This window comes from Erinaceus europaeus, chromosome 8 (genome assembly GCF_950295315.1).
Source record: "Erinaceus europaeus chromosome 8, mEriEur2.1, whole genome shotgun sequence".
NCBI lineage: Eukaryota > Metazoa > Chordata > Mammalia > Eulipotyphla > Erinaceidae > Erinaceus > Erinaceus europaeus.
The window spans coordinates 76,382,192-76,404,140 of NC_080169.1; the positions used below are offsets into that span (position 1 = coordinate 76,382,192).

The following is a 21,949-nucleotide window of genomic DNA, read 5'->3' on the forward strand; positions in this document are numbered from 1 at the left end:
CTTCCTGTCTTTTCTATCTGAAGATATATATATATATATAAGATATATATATATATCTTATATATATATATCTTATATATCTATATCTATATCTATATATATCTATCTTATATATATATCTGAAGATATAGATATATATATATATATATATATAGAGAGAGAGAGAGAGAGGGAGAGAGAGAGAGAGAGAGCACAAGCGAGAGCAAGAGAGAGAGAGAAAGGAATAGTCCTCTGGGAACAGTGGGATATTGTAGGGGAAGCTCCAGGAAAGCCCTGGAGCCAAAACAAATCAAGTAAGCAAATAAAAACATCTAAAGCAAATTTCTCCCCCTTCATCACATTCCTTCTAGACACATGAACCAGGCAGCGGCTTAAGTGGGCTATAGGTAACTTTTCAGTGTGACTCTTCACCATGAAAGGAATATGCCTACATATTGAATCTCACTTTTTATTGTTCCAGTGGTAAAGGCATGCTTTTTCTCATTCTGTCATTAGCCTTTCTGAGGAAGAAAATATTGTCTTCCAACTGCTAGGTTTCAAAGACAGGCAAACTCCCATTAAGGTTTTGCTTTTTTTTTTTTTTTTCTCTGTATCTGTCTCATTAAAAGAAATAATGACTTAAAATCAGATTATATAGAGACACAGAGCCACTATGTTGTGTCCCCCCTCCACTACCAGTGCAAAATATAGCTATTTTATTTATGAGGAGACACACACACACACACACAGAAACAAAGCTTCCCTCTGGCACATGTGATTTCGGGGACTGAACTCAGAACCTCGTGGTTGAAAGTCCAACACATTACTTACTCACAGCTCTCCCTCTCAGGCTTGAAATGAGAATCTTTAAAAAATTTTTTAAAAAATATTTATTTATTTTCCCTGTTGTTGCCCTTGCTGTTTATTATTATTATCATTATTGATGTCATTGTTGTTGGATAGGAGAGAGAGAAATGGAGAGAGGAGGGGAAGACAGAGAGGAGGAGAGAAAGACAGACACCTGCAGAGCTGCTTCACCGCCTGGGAAGCGACTCCCCTGCAGGTGGGGAGCCGGGGGCTTGAACCGGGGTCCTTACGCTGGTCCCTGCGCTTTGCACCACCTGCGCTTCACCCGCTGCGCTACCGCCCGACTCCCAAAATGAGAATCTTTTCCTTCCTTCCTTCCTTCCTTCCTTCCTTCCTTCCTTCCTTCCTTCCTTCCTTCCTTCCTTCCTTCCTTTTCATTTCTCTCTCTCTCTCTCCCCCTCTCCCCCTCCCTCCTTCCCTTTCCTTTTAAAATAATTACGTGTGAATTTATCTTAAATCTTTTCAGTTTGGTGATCCTTCTTTTCCCCTTTTTCTTTTAAAATTTCTTTTGATTTATTATTGGATAGAGACAGAGAAAAATTGAGAGAGGAGGGGAAGATAGGGAACGAGACAGAATGAAACACTCGCAGCCCTGCTTCACCACTCAGGAAGCTTCCTCCCCCCCCCCCCCCCCCCCCCCCCGCAGGTGGGAGGGATCGAGGGGCTTGAACCTGGCAGGTGCGCCACCGCCTGGCCCCTATTTCTTTATTTATAACCACCTGCCATCAGGCAGCAAGCAGCAGGAATTCCTAATGGTGGAGGTGATGGTGGTGTGTCTCTTCTCTGGCTTCTGTTTTGACCTTTGGTGGTTGGGAGTCTCCTGTCTCCATCTTCCCCCCCAAACCCCGCCCCCAGGTTCCCCTCCTCTGAGCTGCTGTCAGTTTTGGGGGGGTGGGTGGCCCAGCCCAGGCCCAGCTGCTATCCAGAGTCAACTCTGGTCTCAGGCACTATAAGTATAGCTATGAGCTCACCTCCTGGACTTAGTGAGAGGTTATCACTTCATTTGCTTTATATAAACTCTCCCCTCCCCACTCCCTACCCCCCAATCTCGAGTGTTTTTTTTTTTTCTTGGTCCTATATTTGAGTCCCCAGAGCCTGAGTTAATGGCTATAACTGCATATATATTTAATAATGATAAACAAGATTGTAAGATAACAGGTGTACAATTCCACACAGTTCCCACCACCAGAGTTCTGTATTCTATCCATTCCATCGGAAGCTTCCCTATTCTTTTTTTTTTTTTTTGGAAGTTGGTAGGTATCTAGGAAATCATTCATTTCTTCCAGGTTCTCTAACTTGGTGGCATATAGTTGTTCATAGAAGCCTCGCATGATATGTTGAATTTCTGCAGTGTCTGTTGTGATATCTCCTCTTTCATTTACTATCTGATTTATTTGGGTCTTCTCCCTTTTTTGTTTTGTGAGTCTGGCTAAAGGTTTGTCGATTTTGTTTACTCTTTCGAAGAACCAACATTTACTTTCATTGATCTTTTGTATGGTTTTCCTATTCTCAATGTTATTTATTTCTGCCCTAACTTTAGTAATTTCTGTCCTTCTGGTTGCTTTAGGGTTCCTTTGTTGTTCTTCTTCTAGGTCTTTAAGATGTGCAATCAGGCTGTTTATTTGTGCCTTTTCTTGTTTCCTAATGTGTGCTTGTATAGCTATGAACTTCCCTCTTAGGACTGCTTTAGCTGTGTCCCAAATATTTTGATAGCTTGTGTCTTCATTTTCATTGAACTCTCAAAACATTTTGATTTCTTCCTTGATTTCCTCTTTGACCCAGAAGTTGTTAAGAAGTGTACTGTTGAGCTTCCGCATTTTGGCACTGTTACTAATCTTTTGTTGATTGTTAAGTGTTAGTTTAATTCCACTGTGGTCTGAGAAGATGCTTGGGATGATTTCAGTGCTCTTGAATAGGCTGATGCTGTCTTTGTGGCCTAACATATGGTCTATCCTTGAGAATGATCCATGTGGATTTGAGTAAAATGTGTATTCCAGTTTCTTGGGATGAATGACTCTGAAAATGTCCAATAGTTCTAGTTTATCTATCTCTTCATTTAGCTCCCTTATGTCTTTACTGATTTTCTTCCTAGATGATCTGTCAAGTTGAGATAGTGGGGTGTTGAAGTCCCCTACTATGATTGTGTTACTGTTGATATATTGCTGTAGCTCTTTCAGTAGAAGTTTGATGTATTTAGATGGCTTCTCATTGGGTGCATAGATGTTAATAATTGTTAAGTCCTCTTGATTGACTGATCCTCTGAGCATTAAGTAGTGTCCATTCCTATCTTTTTTAATCTTATGTATTTTAAAGTCTATCATGTCAGATATGAGAATAGCTGTTCCTGCCCTTTTTTGTGGGCCATTGGCTTGAATGATAGTTTTCCATCCTTTCACTTTAAGTCTGTGTTTGTCTTGTTGCGTTAGGTGAGTTTCCTGTAGACAACATATTGTTGGGTTGTGTTTTCTGATCCATCTTCCTACTCTGTGTCTTTTAATAGGTGAATTCAGGCCATTCACATTTATTGATATCAAAGATTGAAGATATTTTAACGCCATTCTTGTAGAGTTTTAGAGTGTTTTGATATATGTTCTATTTGTGGTGGTCTGGTTGTTTATAGGAAACCTTTCAGAACTTCTTTCAAGGCAGGCTTGGTGATGGTTGCTTCCTTCAACTGTTGCTTGTCTGAGGTTTTGATGCTTCCATCTAGTCTGAATGACAATCTAGCAGGATATAGTATTCTTGGCTGAAAGCCTTTCTCATTGAGCACTTGATAGATATCTTGCCATTCTCTTCTGGCCTGTAGTGTTTGTATGGAGAAGTCCGCTGCTAATCTTATGGGTTTTCCTTTGTAGGTGACTCTTTGTTTTTCTCTTGCAGCCTTGAGGATCCTTTCTTTATCCTTATTCCTTTCCAATCTAAGTATGACATGTCTTGGTGTCTTTAGGTCTGGGTTAATTCTGTTTGGGACCCTCTGGGCTTCTTGAATCTTTATGTCTTTGGTGTTGTCTAGACTAGAGAAATTTTCAGCTATTATGGCCTGGAGAACGCTTTCTTCCTCCCCTTCTCTTTCTTCCTCTGGTAAGCCAATAATGCGTATATTGTTTCTTTTGAAGTCATCCCATAGGACTCTGTTGTTGTTTTCAGCATCTCTTAATCTCTTTTTGAGATCTCTTACTTCTTTTTTAGTTGTCTCTAATTCATCCTCAGTCTTGCTAATTCTGTCTTCAGCCTCATTGATTCTATTCTCTCTGCCCTCTACTGCTTTCTGGAGTTCATCTATTTTGTTGCCCTGCTCTGATACTGTTTTAGCTTGTTCAGCTAGTTGCCTTCTTAGCTCAGCAATTTCAGCTTTCAGCTCTCTAATAACCATGAGATAATTAGAATTTTCTTCCATATTCTCATTTGTTGTTCCTGCAGTTCTGATTACAATTTTTTCAAATTCTTTACTCACTCCTGTTATTATTTCCTTAGCTAATGTTTGGATGTTGAACTCGTTGTTTTGTGCTTCGCCCTCTGGAGGACTTTTAGCTGGACTCTTGTCCTGGTTCGAGTCTCCATTATTTTTTCTTGTTGTTTTAACCATTTTATATAAGTTAACAGTTTTTTCAATCCCTGAGTTGGAGTTCAGTGGTGTAAAAGCCTTTTTTTTTTTTCTTCCCCTGTAGGCTATGGTAGCCTGAGGGCTTTTAAACTATCAATAGGCTTCTTGGCTTAATCAATGACTCCTGACTAAGAGATAAAGCAGGGTGTGGCAGAGATAATCCAGTGGTTATGCAAAGAGACTTTCACAGCCCTTCAGCTATGCCACCGAGGTATAGGTCTTCTCCTGAGTTTCCCGGTTAGATCTCTGTGCCCTGGTGTCCCTCCCTGTTGTTGCTCCAGATTCTGAGGGTAGTAGCAATGGAGACTCAGAGTTGTACTTGGTGAGTCTCTGGGAAGTCCTTTCCTCCCTTCAGCTGTCCCCTTGTTGGTGGAGCAGACTGGAGGTGGTGTCTCCACTGACAAACTGTCGAACTGTTAGCAGTCACTTAATCTCTCCTTAGGCCCCTCTCTCCTCTCTGTCACCAGCCACGCGTGTTTGTACTCACGGGTGATTTACTGGGTTTCTGTGGTCATTCTAGTCCTGTCTTGTTTCGGTCCGGGTGGTCTCCTTTGGTATTCCTAGTTGATCCGGGAGAGGAGAGGAGAGGAGAGAAAGCGATCTGCTGCTCGTAGCTCCGCCTCCAAGGTTTTGCTTCTTATCTGGAGTTGGGGGTTAAGGCCCAGCTCACATTCCAAAGGAGCTTCAGCTCTCCAGAGGACAAGGACTAGTTCAGCTGAACTAAACATTCCTTTCCTCCCACTAAAAAATAAAGACTCAAATTTCACAGATGGCATGAGTGCAGTTTCCTCAGTGAAATAGTCAGCCTGGAACATTCTCTGCAAGGGCATCAAATGACTACTCTAAAATGCTTCAGGTCTTAATCTCAAACCAAAGCTGGGAAATGGCTAATGTTCCTGTGGTCACAAGGTTCCCTCCTCACCTACTAAATTTCCAGAATTGCTCCTCTTTGGGGAGAAAGTACTAAAAGGCCCCCCCCCCCATGTATAATCTTATAGGAAGATTCCCTTAAGAGTATTTCTGATGCCAGACCTTCCACCTTCTGCATCCCATAATGACCCTGGGTCCATGCTCACAGAGGGATAAAGAATAGGGAAGCTATCAGGTGAGGGGATGTGATGTGGAGTTCTGGTGGTGGGAACTGTGTGGAGCTGTACTCCTCTTATCCTATGGTTTTATCAGTGTTTCCTTTTTATAAATAAAAATTTACAAAAAAAAAGTATTTCTGACTAAAGTAGGAAGTTTAGGTCTCACCTGACAATCTGAAACTCATCAAGATAAAAGTTAAAACCAGCACAATAACTATGAAGGAGAATTTCCAGTTATCTTTCACATTCACTGAAAAAGCATAAACTCACTATACAGGCTGTAACTGACAAAATACAACGGGCTTCCTCCTCTCTGAAGACAAAGGGATAGCAATCTAGGTAAACCTGCAACCCACTTTGCATTAGCCGAGGATCAAAACTTTCTATTGGGAAGAATGCAGGAGCTGGTCGGTGGTGGTGCACCCACTTGAACACCCATGTTACAATGTGCAAAGACCCAGGTTTAAACCCTCAGTCCCTTCCTGCTGGGGGAAGCTTCACAAGTGGTAATGCAATACTACATGTTTTTCTTTCCCCCACGTTGTCTCCCTGTTGCTTTTCAATTTCTGTCTCTATACAAAATAAGTAAAAAGAAAGAAAATTTGAAGAGTGTATGCAACTAGCTGGATTAGCAATGGGATCATAGTTTGCCTATATGTAGTTTATTAACTCTCTACTTTAAGAGAACTACATTCTGCATGCACAAACTATTGTATTTACTGTCGAATGTAAAGCATTAATTCCCCCATAAATAAATTTCAAAAAAAAAGAGAGAACCACATTCTGTGATTAGGATTATATAAGACAAGTCTTCCCTCTATCAACAAGAGTATCTGTGTTCTCAAAAGAATCAAATCTGATTCCTGGGTCACAGTGGGAGGGTAAAAAAGGGGGAAAAAAAGAAAAGAAAAAATTAGGTGGATGATTATAAGTGAATCTGAGCCCAGGGAAAGAACGTAAACATTTGGAAAGCATGCATCTAAGCGAAGAAATACAATTAATTTTCCCACCCACTTTTTCTTTTTTAATCAGAGATGACCATGATGGGAAAACTATTAGCCTGAGCCTATTACCTATATATAGCCTTAGAGTTCCAGTTTGCCTAGGTTTAAGAAACATGGGCCTCCCCCTCCCCTAGCCCCAAGAACCAGAGGCTCCAGATGGAAAGGTTACCCTCCCTTTGCATTAAGTGATTCGGCAGAACGATTCCTCCTATGACCCTCTGACTCCTGAGGGGCACAGCTCAGAGCTGCAAGCTGAAGTTTTCCCTAGCACTTTTAGTGGTGGGTGGATGAAAATCTCTCCTCATAGCACAGTGGTGGGCTTGTTCAGATTTGGCATGATCAGCCAAGAGCCCCAACCCGCCTGGACAATAGGAACATTCAACAACTTTTAGTCTGAAGCTCAGCTCATTTGTCTTTTACGTAACTGCATTTTTTTTTCCATAAGGATACTTAGCTATGACCTTATCTTTCTATAAGCATATTGTTAGCTGGAAAGCACCAACAAAGTCTGAATTGGTGCTTTCTAACCAACCATTTCAGATGAAAGATTTGAAGCTGAAGATATATTTGACGATTCATTACATAACTTGAGAAGCACAACCATATTTTTTTGCCCATAGTCTCATCTAATTTTGGATGACACCTCTTCTTGCTCCTGCTGATTTTTGGACTCTGTCCCTTCAAGCTCTTATCTTCCCATTTCTACTTATGACTATATTCCTTCCAGTCCACCTAGAGTCCTCAATTCTGTCTGCTTCTGTGTTTTGTCAATACTCTCATCACTTAGTACTGGTCTTGTTCCTACACCATTCCATTAAGGACAAGATCCTGCTTGGCAATGATTACTCTGCTGTGAAGTTAAGTGTGTTCTCTCTGGAAGGTCATGATTATCTGTCACAGGCTATCATAGCATTTGAGGCCCAACACATTCTTTAAAAACCTGTCTTGTGCTTGCAAGACATTGAGCATCCTTGACTGCCGGACATCAAGTGCCCACTGCAACCACTCATCATGGTGATGATTCCAAATGTCCCCAGCCCAGCTCAGTGAGTACAGGCACAAAGGAGACACAGTATACACCATAACCATCTCCAAAGCTACATTATTTTAAAACTCTGGATGTCAAAATTAGCAGGGAGGACAGATACCTTCCTCTAAGATTTTAATAGTTTGGGGAAAGGAATTTCTTGGTTCCCTTAAAAAGAAGTCAAAAGATGATTTTTTTGTTTGCTTTTGTTTCTGCTTTTTTTTTTTTCTTTAAGAGATGCCTTTGGAGAGATGACAGAATTTATTAGAAAAAGCAAGGAAAGAATGAAATCCCAGGTTCCATTCTTAAAGAAGTTTCAAATACCTCTAGAGAAATTGAAACTGACTTTTTACATGCTGGAAATGGGTTAAGTCACATTAGGGTCATGAATACATAAAGAAGACCTAAAGGAGACTAAGTTTTTTTTTTTTTTTAATTGCCACCAAAGTTATTACTGGGGCATGCTACCAGCATGATGAATCCACAGCTCCCAGCAGCCAATTTTCTTTGTGTTTATTTTATTTTATTCGATAAGACAGAGAGAAACTGAGAGTGAAGGAGGAGCTAGAGGGAGACAGGAAGAGAGAGAACCTGGAAGCTGGGTCCTCAAGCATGGTAATGTGTGTGCTCAATGTATGTACCATCACCGACTCCAAGTCTTTATTTTTTTTTTAAATATTTTATTTTATTTATTCCCTTTTGTTGCCCTTGTTGTTTTATTGTTGTAGTTATTATTGTTGTTGTTGGATAGGACAGAGAGAAACGGAGAGAGGAGGGGAAGTCAGAGAGGAGGAGAGAAAGATAGACACCTGCAGGTGGGGAGCCAGGGTTCGAACCGGGATCCTTATGCCGGTCCTTGTGCTTTGCGCCACCTGCGCTTAACCCGCTGCGCTACAGCCCGACTCCCCAAGTCTTTATTTTTTTAAAGTAAATTCAAGACCAGGGAGATAGCACAGTAATAGTACACAGGATGTACATGCAAGAGGACCCTAGTTCAACCCCCAGCACCACTAATTGCCAGAAATGAGCAGTGTTCTGGTAAAAAATGATAAACAAATAAAAAAAATCCTTCATGCATTTCATAAGTTATGCGTATGTGTGTAAATGCAGAGGAGAACTGAAAAGACTCAGATGACACTGAAAAGGAAAGAAGGGTACACTAGGGAGAATCAGGGACTTTGTTTTATCCTTACATACAAATTGAGTTGAACTGAATGCAGACAGCCTGGTTCCAGAATCTAAACTCACTTCTTTGGGATCTTTTTCCATCTGCTTGCATGCCTTCTGCCCCAGAGCTACTAAGATGATAAGCCCAACTTGAATATTAGAAATCCAGATTATCATTATAGCTGCTTTACTATCATTTTATGATCATCTTATAGCAAACAATAAAATACCAAAGGGAGGAGCAAAAGAGGCATTATACATGTCTAGTTTCTATGTATTCTCTTAGAAAAGCCCCATCTATCTACAGAACTCAGCTTTTGTTGTGTGTTGGTTATTTGTTTTTTCCTGATTGTCAGTATCTTATGTAAGAGGCCGATCTTTCTTCTAGATAAAAGAAACAAAGAATCTGGAGAACACTGAGGTCATGGATTTTGCTCTTTGCAAAGTCTCTAAAACATGATCAAACTTTGACCTAAAACATGTTGATACAGTTCCTATAAGCCATGATTTCTCTTGTGGAGCTGCAAGTTTAAAGAGGAGATAAAAGGGCAAGGGGTAAAGTTCTGAGTATTAAGTGAATAATTCTCTGATTGACTCTGTTGTGGGGGTAACAGGCTTTTCATGCTAACAAAGCTTACACAGAGCAAAAGGTCAGAAAGCTTTGGCAAAGGAGCTATTTTGTCAGTGACACACGCTGACAGAATCAAGCTATAAGCAATTATAGAAGCATTATCTAGAGAAAACCAAGTCTTTGGGGCATTATAAGGTAGAAGACTTTAAGCAAATAGAGACTACAAGTATAGGAAAAACCTTTTTTTTCAAGCAGGTTTTACTTGCAGACTTACTGGGGCAAGTGGGTCACCTAGATCACTTCTTAAAGCAAATGATCCACTGAAAGCCCCAAACCTTCTAACAGATGGGAGACAATGAGATCCCATAAAGAACCACTTGGGATTGAAGAACAATGAGTAGAAAAGGCATATGTTTAGTGACACAGCAAACATCCTCTCTGGAAAAATCTTCCAAGATTTTGATGCAAAACCTAGGACTTTGATACAAATACTTTTGGCTAAACCCCAACTCAAAAAAAGATTATATGCCATTTGTTCTGTTCTTGTCTGCTATGTAAAGTTTCCTTAATCTTAAGGAACAGACAGCAATAAATGAACACATAATACTTAGATTTCTGACCTATGATAGGGATTCTGAGGTAAGTGCCAACTAGACAATCTATATTATTTCTTGTTACAATTCTCTTAAAAGGGAGTAAAGATCATCTTTCAATTTTGGATCCAACCAAGTCCTATAATTTCAGGAAAATACCAAAGAACAAACAGGAAACTATACACTTGATTGAAATGATTTAAAATTCAAATGATTGAAAATTCAGAAAGAAGAAAAAAAATGGTGGTCTGTTAAATCATTTCCATAAATACTTTGATTTTAAAATCTGAAAAAAAATTATCCGGCAGGTCGGAAGGCAATATGAGTTTTTATTTTTAACACTTGATTTTTTTATCAAGTTTCTGCTCGTAAGACAAATGAATGTTTTCGCTTACAAATTTTAGTGAACATCTGCATTTTATTCACACCTAACAGTCATGGAGTTCCTGATATTGATTCCCTTTGATGTTATGGCATCATTCTCTAATTCCCACCGGTGGGGACAGTACATTAGCACACACACCCAGGACTTTAAATATAGACTATGAGGTGAAGCATTTATATTAGATCTACCATTTTCTGTGTGCTGACAGTGACACTGATCCCAAAATATTGTTCCAAGAGGGGAAAAAGAATAGTTTGCAAAGGTTTTTGTGAGACATTTCAGTTTAAAATATTTTCTTAAGATATTTCTGTGGTGTGCCTGTGGTATCGCTAGGCAGAGAATGAGATAAGTGAATTATTTCCCTTGCGGAATTGGGGATGGAGTTGTAAGCAGGTCCACTTTTGCAACCAACACTTGAAGAGGGCTATACTGTTTTAAAATAATGAGCATAAACTCCTTCTATAGTTAAACAGTGTTTTGTTGTTGCTGCTATTGTCAATGTAGGTGTTTCACCATCCCAGGCTAACTTTATCAGATAGAAACAGAAGGAGAAAAACAAAGACACTACAGCAGCAGTGTTTCCCCCAGTGTGTGTGTAGGGTGGGGGTGGTGGGAGGGGGTGATGGTGAAAGGCTCAAATCTGGTTAAGACTCATACTCATGTGGTCCAGGAGGTAGCACAGTAGATAAAGCAGCGGACTCTCAAGTATGAGATCCTGAGTTCAATCCCTGGCAACACATGCACCAGATTGATGTCTGGCTCTTTCTCTCTCCTCCTATATTTCTCATTAATAAACAAATAAAATCTTTAAAAAAAAAAAAGATTCACACTCATGGCAAGGCAGTTAACTTCTTGTTGGCCCTAAATTCAATTTTTAGAAGCAAATTAATTTGTACTGCACTTTACAGAATTACAAATAGGCCTTATAAGACATCTGGTTCCCCCTCACTCCCACACCAGCCCTGCTCTGACCTAACACCAGCACAAGAATAGCCCCAGCCTCACCTCGGCACTCCACGTTGGGGTCTCCCCAAAACAGCTCCTGACATTCACTGCAGGTGCGGCCTCCAAAACCAGGCATGCACTGGCACTGCCCTGTGAACTATGGTGAGAAAAATAGACCTTGGTCAAGTGGGTTGCAGGGCAGAAGTCACCCTGCACTGTTTTTCTCAGCTGCCAATGAGATGAAGGAGGATGCACTGTCTGCCCAAGAGGTTTCAGCACACTTGACCAGGAGAAAGGAAGCTAATTTTTAATGCTGGGTTCTGAGGTCAACATCTCCAGTAGCTCTTAACTGCTCTCTGTAACAGTTCTTCACTCTCCTCATCACGAAGCACTGGCAAGCCTTGGTGACCTGTGACTCAGCTGTTGTATGTGTGTGTATGTGCGTGGGGTGGGTATTCTCAATGTGTATGTGTGTCAGACAACCAGAACTTTTTTTTTGGTCTCCAAGGTTATTGCTGGGGCTCGGGAGCCTGCACTATGAATACACTGCTCCTAATAGCCATGTTTTCCATTTTTGCTGTTACTGTTGTTGTTGCAATTATTGTTGCATAGGACAGAAAGAAAAGGAAGGGAGGGGAGGGGAGGTGTATGGGGGGAGATAGACACCTGCAGACCTGCTTCACTGTTTGTGAAGTTGACCTCCCTATAGGTGGGGAACCAGGCTCCTTGCACATGTCCTTATGCTTTGTACTATGTGTGCTTAACCTGGTGTACTGTTTATTACCCAGCCCCCAAGCGCTTTAAAGTCAGAAGCAGTCACCTGGATCCTTTCAGTCTGTGCATCTGAGGAAAAAAGTCAACTTCAGTAGCAGGTACCAGTGAGAAATGCACACGTCTGTTTATTCTAATGTAACTCCAAGCTGGGCATGACACAGAAACACTAAGACTCCAGATGCCCCACAAGTGCCTGGTTATGTAGTCCCACAAAGGAAGGGAGAGACGAAAGCTGATTACTAGTCAGTGGGTGCCATGTCTGCAATGCTGTGTGCCCTGGCTCAAGGCTGCTGCCACTAGGAGGGGATCTTTCTTCAACCAAGTATGTTTGCTGTCACTGAGACCCATAAAGACATCTTCCTTATGTACTCTCCTCTCCCTCAGTCCTGGCCTCACCTCATTACATGACGGTCCAAAGGAATGAGCAGCATCACAGTTGCACGGGTCACACCCAGTCCCACTGGCTAGTTGCCAAGTGTTGGGTGCACAGTGGTCACAGTTCTGCCCAACCACATTAGGCATACACAAGCACTGACCAGTGGTCTTGTCACACTGGCAATCAGAGCCGTTACAGTGCTCCTGCACAGTGCCCAGGTAGTTACAGACACACTCTGAAAAAGAATGGCATAAGGTTTGATTATACTTAGAGCACAAACACACAGACAATGCAGATGCTAACTACAGCCCAGAAGCTCAGGTTTTTCCTCTACGGACTTCTATCAGGAAATGCAAACCAGGGAAGGAATGGAAGTGAATTTAAATAGAAATCATTAGTGAGTTGTAATGGCTTAATTTAAGAAAAAAATAATCTAAAAGTGCAGGATTTAAGAATTTCTTTGAAGACTATTCTATCGTTTCCCAAGCAGACATACACAATGCTTTATTTTACCCAGCAGTATTTTCAAAATCCTCAGATTTAATAAACTGCTGGTGACTTAACTATTGAAATATTAAATATGGCCTGGGAATTGAGATATCTAATCATTTCTAATTCTTGGCAGGGAAGAGCAGTAATGAATGTGTCTGCTTTAACAGGGAGAAGCCCTAGTCAGGCTTAATTTAAGGAATCTAGCCCTGCAGGTCCCAGCATTCCACAACAGAAAATAGCAGTTTCATCTATCTTTGGGTGAAAGTCAAATCCTGCCTCTCTGTATTTTCTGAAGTGAAACAAATACCCAAGGAATAAGTCTCCCTGGTGATGATGAAAAAGGTGGGAAACATTTTACCCAGGAGTGGGTAAAATGAATTGCATCTTACTTCGGCAGTCCTGTCGGAGGGCATCCCCATAGTACCCCAATCGGCACTGCTGGCAGTGCTCCCCTTCAGTGTGGTACAGGCACTTGAGACACCGCCCAGTCTCTTTGTCACAGGCCTCTGGGTCCGTCATGTCAATGTTGTGGTGACACTGGCAGGGCTGACATGTGCCCCCTACATCCGAGGGATTGCCATAGTAGCCTGCAGCACAGTCTTCGCACCTGGAACCTGTTATTCAATAAACCAAGTATGATACTTTTAACCTGCTGGCTGAAAGGTCTACTAGCCACCCAATATCCCTACTGACAGACCCACCAGAGCACCAGTGAGCTCCTCACTTATGTTCCCTCTCCAACCTGAGGTGATCACATCCTCTTTGGGGGATCTCAGTCTGTAACACTGTAAGCCTGCTCAGTCAGAGGTCACAGATGTCATGGAAAGTTATCACACACATTCAACTACATGGGGCTTTAGCCTCTAATTACATAGGGATGGAGCAGATTAGGAAGTAAATAAGAATTTAGTAGTGTAAAGGTTACCCTTATGGTACTAAAACAGAAGAAAAACAACAACAACAAAACCCTGGGGCTGAGTAGTGGTCTACTCAGTTAAGTGCAGACATTACTATGTGCAAGGACATAGGTTCAAGCCCCCAGTCTCCACCTGCAGGAGGGAAATCATGAGAAGTGAAGCAGTACTACAAGTGTCTCTCTTTCTTCCTCTTCCTCCCTTCCCAATTTCCCTGTCTCTATAAAAAAAGAAAAGAAAGAAAGAAAAGAAAAGAAAAGAAAAGAAAAAAAAAAAAAAGGAAGGGGGCCAGGCAGTAAGTAGCACAGCAGGTTAAGCATCCCAGTTCAAGACCCGGCTCCCCACCTGCAGGGGGTTGCTTCATGGACAGTGAAGCAGGTCTGTAGGTGTCTTTCTCTCCCCCTTTCTGTCTTCTCTCTTGATTTCTCTCTGTCCTATCTAACAACAACAGCAATGGAAACAATAACAAGGGCAACAAAATGGGAAAAATGGCCTCCAGGAGCACTGGATTCATAGTCCAGGCACTGAGGCCCAACAAAAGAAAAAAAATGATCACCAGGAATGGTGGATTCTTTATACAGGGGTGAGCTCCAGTGATAACCTTCGTTGTAAAAAATAGAATAAAATATTAAGAATATATGTAAATATACTGCTTCTGCATGAGCAACTTGAAAACTAGAGTCCCAATAATGCCCAAGTTCTTCCCCCCTCCTTTATTGGGGGATTAATGGTTTACAGTCAATAGTAAAATACAGTAGTTTGTACATGCATAACATTTCTCAGTTTTTCACATAACAATATAACCCCCAAGTTCTTTTTCTAAGAAAGCCTGACATTTTTTATATATGTCTTTTATTTATCTAGCTCTTTTTTTCCTTGAGAAAGTTTCAACTTCTCTGACAGAAGTTGAAAATGGAAAGGAACAAGTAAAATGTAAAACTAATCTTTCCTTTGCCTAATAGAAAAATGTTCATACTGATTTACAAGTTTAAATGAGCTTGCTAACCCATTCTATATCATAAAATTCTCATCACAGAGATTCAAAGACCTACTCTACCTCACATGCCAAACGGTGGAAGTGCATCTTTTATATTTCAGACCCCATTCTTTATTACTGGTTCACTCCATTTATTTTCTTCATTATCAACTAACTCACAAAGACACACATCTTTTCCTCCCAGGTCTGCATAATGCTTACCAATGTATCCAGGGTTACAGACACAGGCAAGCTGTAAAGTCACAGGATCTTGATAACAGCTACTGGCAAATTGGCGTCCACTCTCAGGGCCATCTGGGCAAGGACAAGGTCGGCAGTGATCTCCTGACCCAATGATGGGATCACCATAGTAACCAGCCAAGCACCTGTATCAGTCACAGAAGAGAGAAAAGAGACATGAACCATAGCTGTAAGGAAAAAAAAAAAAAAAAAAAACTCAGTAACTATATATTCTCTGTTTGAAAATATCCATTCCTCATGTTTCCACATGGAAAACTTTCAATTAGAGCAGCGGTCCTCAAATGTTAGCAGTGACTGGAATATTCCAGGCAGATTTGTTAGGAGTGACTAATTTGGTAGGCTCCAAGTAACATTGATGTTAGTGGTCTAGAGATCACACTTGTGGAGAACATTAGGGTGTCGTGCCATGACTCAATGGTCCCATTCTCACTCTCCCCCTAAAGGAAGAATTAAACCTCCCCATGTGAACTCTACCATTCTACCAGTCACTGGCATGCCCTAAACATTCTGGTTGGCTCCCACCTTGCATTACAGGGTCTGTCCTTGGATGTGGTGAGTAGGTTGTCTGCCCCTGTCCCTGTCCCTGCCTGGCAGGGTGATGTTGTTAACAAGCCTTTGATGGGTACAGATCTAAAACTATATTCTACTATCCAGTCTTTACCAGTAACAAGGTAGACAGGGACCTTTCCTGACTGCACATATCTTGTTTATCTGTCTCTCCAATGGTTCCCACTTACCCAGGGACAAGGAATGCTATTTAACAACTCTCAAATATGACAGGCCTCACCTTCTCTTCCTATAGACAAGGAATCCATGGAGTTTAAATAATGTACAAGGCCTATGCAGTTAGTTAGTAATGAGCCAGAATTCTTTTACTATGCCATGGTAATTCATATGAATAGTGACTAAGTTACTTTTATAAACTTTTCTTATTTATTTACTTACTTATTTATTTATTTTAACCAGAGCACTGTTCAGCTCTGGCTTATGGTAGTACGGGGGATTGAACCTGGAGCTTTGGAGCATCGGGCATGAGAGTCTGTTTGCATAACCATTATGCTATCTACCCTCCACCCTTTCTCATTTTATTTATTTATTTATTTATTTATTTATTTATTTATTTATTTATTTATTTATTTATTTTAACCAGAGCACTGTTCAGCTCTGGTTTATGGTGGGTGGTGCGAGGGATTGAGCCTGGGACTTCGGAGCCTCAGGCATGAGAGTCTCTTTGTATAACCATTATGCTATCTACCCTCTGCCCCTTTCTTATTTATTTTTACCAGAGCTGCTCATCTCTGGCTTATGGTGGTGGTGGGGATTGAACCTGGGACTGCTGAGCCTCAGGCATGAAAATGAAAGTCTTTTGTATAACCAATACGCTATCTTCCCACACTAGGTTACTTTTTAAATGTTCTATAACATAAAAGCTCAAAGAAACTTCGAAGATCATCTAACCCAGCCTAGTTGTCCTCTGTACATAAAACAACTCTTGGAGAGGTGAGCTAATCCATCCAATGTAAAGTCAGTTAAAAGCAGAAGTGGGGGGAGTCGGGCTGTAGTGCAGCGGGCTAAGCGCAGGTGGCGCAAAGCACAAGGACCAGCATAAGGATCCCGGTTCCAACCCCGGCTCCCCACCTGCAGGGGAGTTGCTTCACAGGCGGTGAAGCAGGTCTGCAGGTGTCTTTCTCTCCTCCTCTCTGTCTTCCCCTCCTCTCTCCATTTCTCTCTGTCCTATCCAACAACAACAACAATAATAACTACAACAATAAAAAACAACAAGGGCAACAAAAGGGAATAAATAAATAAAATAAATATTAAAAAAATTTTAAAAAAAAGCAGAAGTGAGTCTGGATCTTGGGTCCAATAGTTTTCAATTCCATTTGTGTTTTATTGCTCTAAAAAAATTTTTTTTTTGAGATAGATAATATATCTTATGGGTGGAGTATGAAGACGAAGGAAGAAATTCTTCTGAGCAAATTGACCTTCTATGTAATTAGACACAGACATACTACAAGAACATGTTTCCTAATTAAGTTTTGGGAAAATCAGTAGGGATGAAGCAATTTTGTACAATGGTTTCTGAGAAAGAAAGCCAGAGAGAAATCAGGTGAAACAATTCCAAAGCCAACATGATTGAAATTCACTGTTTATTTCCTGCCTCCCTTTATGCTTCCCCCATGAGAATGCTTTGAGTCTCGAACTTTTTCAACTCATGTAGTTATTTAAGTTTACAGCTAAAAATCTTTCTACCTTTTATGTCCTTTCTCATACTTCCGTAAGAACTGAAAACACTTTAAGAACGAAGCCTAAAAATAGTCATAAAAGGGAGTCAGGCAGTACTGCAGCAGGTTAAGCGCACATGACGCAAAGCGCAAGGACCGCTGTAAGGATCCCCGGCTCCCCACCTGCAGAGAAATCACTTCACAAGTGGTGAAGCAGGTCTGCAGGTGTCTATCTTTCTCTCCCCTTCTCTGTCTTCCCCTCCTCTCTCTATTTCTCTCTGTCCTATCCAACAACGATGACATCAATAAGAACAATAACTACAACAATAAAACAAGGACAACAAAAGGAAATAAATATTTTTAAAAAAAACTACAAAAATTATTTTAAAAATAGTCATAAATACCATTAATCAAGCCATTCTCATGGCATGCTTGCACTTTGAGTCAGGGTATGCCTGATTTCAAGTTGGCATTGTGGGGTACCACCTTTGCTGGGTTCCCCAATCTCTTCTCCCTCTGTCCCTACCCTTTTTTAAATCTGATTTTCCTCTGTTTCTCATACTTACTCTCTACATCCTACTGAAAAAATCAATAATAAAGACAATGCAAAAAGCAAAAGATGACACCAAGATATTAACAGTACATAACTGTTCCTTCATATACATATTTTATTTTATTTTACCAGAACACTAATGGTGTTATGGGGGACTGAACCTGGGATTTTGGAGCTTCAAGTATGAAAGTCTCTTTGCATAACCATTATGCTATCTACCCCTGCCCTACTTATATATTTACAACATCATTTTGAGATTAGAATAAAGAACGTGGACAGAAAGGTATGGTCACCAGAACCTTCAAATTCTTGACTGTGCCCTTAAATAGAGCCAAGAGTTCTATATTTGTACCTGTGCACATCTTCATGCCATACGTTAACTGCACATTTTGTTTTTACTCAGAATTTATTTTCTTTTCTCACTTCTTATTGCCACCAATGTATTGCTGGGACTTGGTGCCTACTTAACATATCCACTGTTCTTGGTGGCTATTTTTTACTCCTCCACTTTTTTGGTAATTTATTATTAATTATTATTTTTTAATTTATAAAATGGAAACATTACAAGACCATAGGATAAAGAGGGGTACATTTCCACACATTGCCCACCCCCAGAGTTCCATATCTAATCCCCTCCCTTGATAGTTTCCCTATTCTTTATGCCTCCGGGAATATGAACTCAGGGTCATTATGGGGTGCAGAAGGTGGAAGGTCTGAATTCTGTAATTGCTTCCCTGCTAATCATGGGTGTAGGTAGGTCGATCCATACTCCCAGTCTGTCTCTCTCTTCCCCTAGTGGGGTGTGGTTCTGGGGAGGCAGGGCTCCAAGACACATGAGTTTAATTCTTTTTTACTTTTATTTGATAGGACAAAACCTTCTGCTACAGGTGGGAACCAGGGACTTGAACTCAGATCCTTGTACATGGCAATATATGCACTTAACCTGCAGTGCCACTGCCTGGCTTCACTCAAAATTTCTTTTGTTTCTGGAGAGTAGCTTTTTCATTTACCGAAGAACTTAAAACAATAGTCTCAGACAGAATGGATGAAAATTATAAAGGAGAAAATTTCTTTCCAGGCAAGGAGGAAACAACTACTAAAACAAATAAAATAAAATTAAGCAAATGCACATAGTTAGCATGTCCACTTTCTGGATTAGTGATATACCACTAATTCACACACAACTAATGCATGTACACACATAATGTATAATTAGTATACATCAACAATTAGTTTTTTTCACATGGGTTGTTTCTTATCTGCTGAGCTGATAATGGTATTAGAGGTACATTCTACATCCTCTTCTTATTCTGACTAGTACAATGCCTTGAATCCACAGCAATTATTTAATTAATATTTTCTAGGTAGAGAGCGATCTACTTTTGTACATATTATGTGATCACCCTTAGAAACTGCAGCTGTGCATGTACAAACTATTGTATTTACTGTCGAATGTAAAACATTAATTCCGTAATAAAGAAATTTAAAAAAAAAAAAAAAAGAATAAGGAGAATAGGGAAGCTTCCAAAGAGTGGATGGGACACAGAACTCTGAGGATGAGAACTGTGTGAAATTGTACCCCTGTTATCTTATAATCTTGTTAATCATTATTAAATCACTAAAAAACATTTAAAAAAGAAAAAAACTGCAGCTGTGTAAAATGTTTTGAAAAACAAAGTCATTTGCCTTATCCCATTTGGATTTGGCTTCTACTGTGACCCAAATTAGGCATGGAGATTTCACAACTCTCATTCTTGGATGGAATCTGCTGAGAAGGAGATACTTTGTATGCAAATCAATGGTGACCCATAGGATGACTCTGTAAGAGGGCAGTCATAGCAGTTTTTTTGTTGTCTGCTATATCCTCAATGCCAGAACAAAGCCTAGCAAACAGAAGGCATACGCTAAAGAAACATGCACTAGATAAAGGAGTACACCACAGAGATGGTCAGAAATGAATAAGCCATCTGGAGTCTGATATAGCTTCACTCTGTGCTCTAAGATACTATTTGCTCAGTAAAAACTGATCCCATGCTACAACGCACAAGGACTCAGGTTGGTTCAAGCCCTGGACCCCACCTGCAGGAGGAAAGCTTCATGAGCAGTAAAGCAGTGCTACAGGTGTCACTCTTTGTCTCTCCCTATCTACATTCCCCTTACCTCTCAATTTCTATCTCTATACAACAAATAAACAAAAATAGTTTTTTTAAAAAAGAATTAGCATTTATAAATAATAATTAAAAAACCACAAAACATAACAAAAACCAATCCCACTCCCTTTACTACATCCTCATACCTTTCACAGTTATGCCCAGTGGTGTAATCCTGGCAGCTCAAGCACTCCCCTGTCACTGAGTCACAGTCCTCGGCATGGCCGTTGCACTGGCAGGGTTGGCAACTGGGAAAACCCCAGTACCCAGGTAAGCACCTGTCACACTGTCGAGCATAGATCCCCTGGAAACAGTGGCACTGGCCAGTGATGGGATCACAGAAAGCATTGATAGATCCTTGCAGGTGGCACTCACAAGCTGAAGAAATAGAAACCAGCTTGTGAAAGTCGTGAAATACAAACATACCTCTTCCGTGAGAACTCTTGTGTTCAATTCAGAACACTCACTGGTTCAAATGATCCATTTCCAGAGCGAAGCATTGCCTACAGAAGCCTCACCTCCACCCCCACCCCGTGTTTCTCAATTAATCTGAATGAATACCCTAAACCTACGTTTGCATCCACTAGGGCCAAATCCAAAGGTTCCAGGAGCACATCTGTTACAGGTTCTTCCCACTACATTTGGCCGGCACTGACACTGGCCTCCGTTGGGGTCACAGACAGAGCTTAATGAGCCCTGAGGGTCACATTCACAAGCTGCAGAGAGAAGAAAAAGGTCAGAATCTGATGCATGGGTCAGTAAGCCCCCCACAAGAGAAATGAGAGTAGCATGTCCCACCTGGCTCTGAACTAGCCTGGCCCTTTCCTTGAACTCACCCTGCTCCTTCCTCCTTTGCCAACTTGGCTTGGTCAGAATTTCCACTGAAAACAGCATCATCCCCACAATGAAAGCAAGGGAGTCATCAGAGACAGAGTTGCAGATAAAAGCAGAATTTCTTTTTTTTTTTTTTAAATATTTATTTTATTTATTGATTCCCTTTTGTTGCCCTTGTTGTTTTATTGTTGTAGTTGTTATTGTTGTTGTCGTTGTTGGATAGGACAGAGAGAAATGGAGAGAGGGAGGGGAAGACAGAGAGGAGGAGAGAAAGATAGACACCTGCAGACCTGTTTCACCGCCTGTGAAGCAACTCCCCTGCAGGTGGGGAGCTGGGGTTCGAACAGGGATCCTTATGCCGGTCCTTGTGCTTTGCGCCATCTGCGCTTAGCCCGCTGCACTACAGCCCGACTCCCCAAAAGCAGAATTTCTAGAAAGGAGGTCCTAAGGTTTTCTTCCCTTGCTTTCAAAGCTCAAATATCATAGGACTTTAAAACAAAAGTACAGAGACCTTTGGCCTGACCTTTCGGAGAGAAAAAGCCTATTTTCAGCTATGGCAAATATCTGGCTCCATCCCAAATGCTCATCCTGTCAATGGATGCTACAGCCTCCTGGATTTTTCTTCTAGTCATGTGTGTGTGTGTATTGCTTGAACAGCAGTCCCATTTTCTTCCTCCTCTTTTTCTTTCTTTTTTTAATTTTTATTTATTTATTAATGAAGAAGATAGGAAGAGAGAAGAACCAGACATCACTCTGGCACATGTGAGGACGGGGATTGAACTCAGGACCTCATGCTTGAGAGTCCAAAGCTTTATCACTGCGTCACCTCCCAGACCACTCTCCTCTTTTTCTTTATTTCTCTTTTCCTCTTTTGTCATTTCTAGGGCTTTGTAGAGACACAGGAAAAAGACAGAAGGAGAGAGGAATAGAAACCACAGCACCAAAGCTTCTTCCAGTATAGCAGGAGTTATGCTCAAACTTGGGTCATGTGCATGGCAAAGCAGCACACTATCCAAGTTCTTTTGCCAGCTCTATTGACTCCACTTAGCCCTGTTACTAAATTATTAAAGAAAATAATAATAAAGACAAAGTAGTTGGAGCACAATTTTCTTTATATTGAATACCTAATTAAAACTATAAACTGGGAGCCAAGCGGTGGCGCAG

General features: G+C 40.9%; 1 protein-coding gene across 1 annotated transcript in view; it reads right to left on the minus strand.

The window, feature by feature from the left end:
- The window catches only part of LAMB1 (laminin subunit beta 1), an 87,016-nt gene that overhangs the window by 19,074 nt on the left and 45,993 nt on the right, over positions 1 to 21,949 (minus strand). The window contains exons 18-23 of the mRNA XM_060196405.1: positions 20,524 to 20,667; positions 20,098 to 20,329; positions 14,985 to 15,148; positions 13,262 to 13,486; positions 12,401 to 12,615; positions 11,291 to 11,387 (exon numbers count right to left, since the gene is read on the minus strand). Coding sequence (XP_060052388.1) covers positions 11,291 to 11,387; positions 12,401 to 12,615; positions 13,262 to 13,486; positions 14,985 to 15,148; positions 20,098 to 20,329; positions 20,524 to 20,667 — 1,077 coding nt within the window. The remainder of the gene's footprint in view (positions 1 to 11,290; positions 11,388 to 12,400; positions 12,616 to 13,261; positions 13,487 to 14,984; positions 15,149 to 20,097; positions 20,330 to 20,523; positions 20,668 to 21,949) is intronic.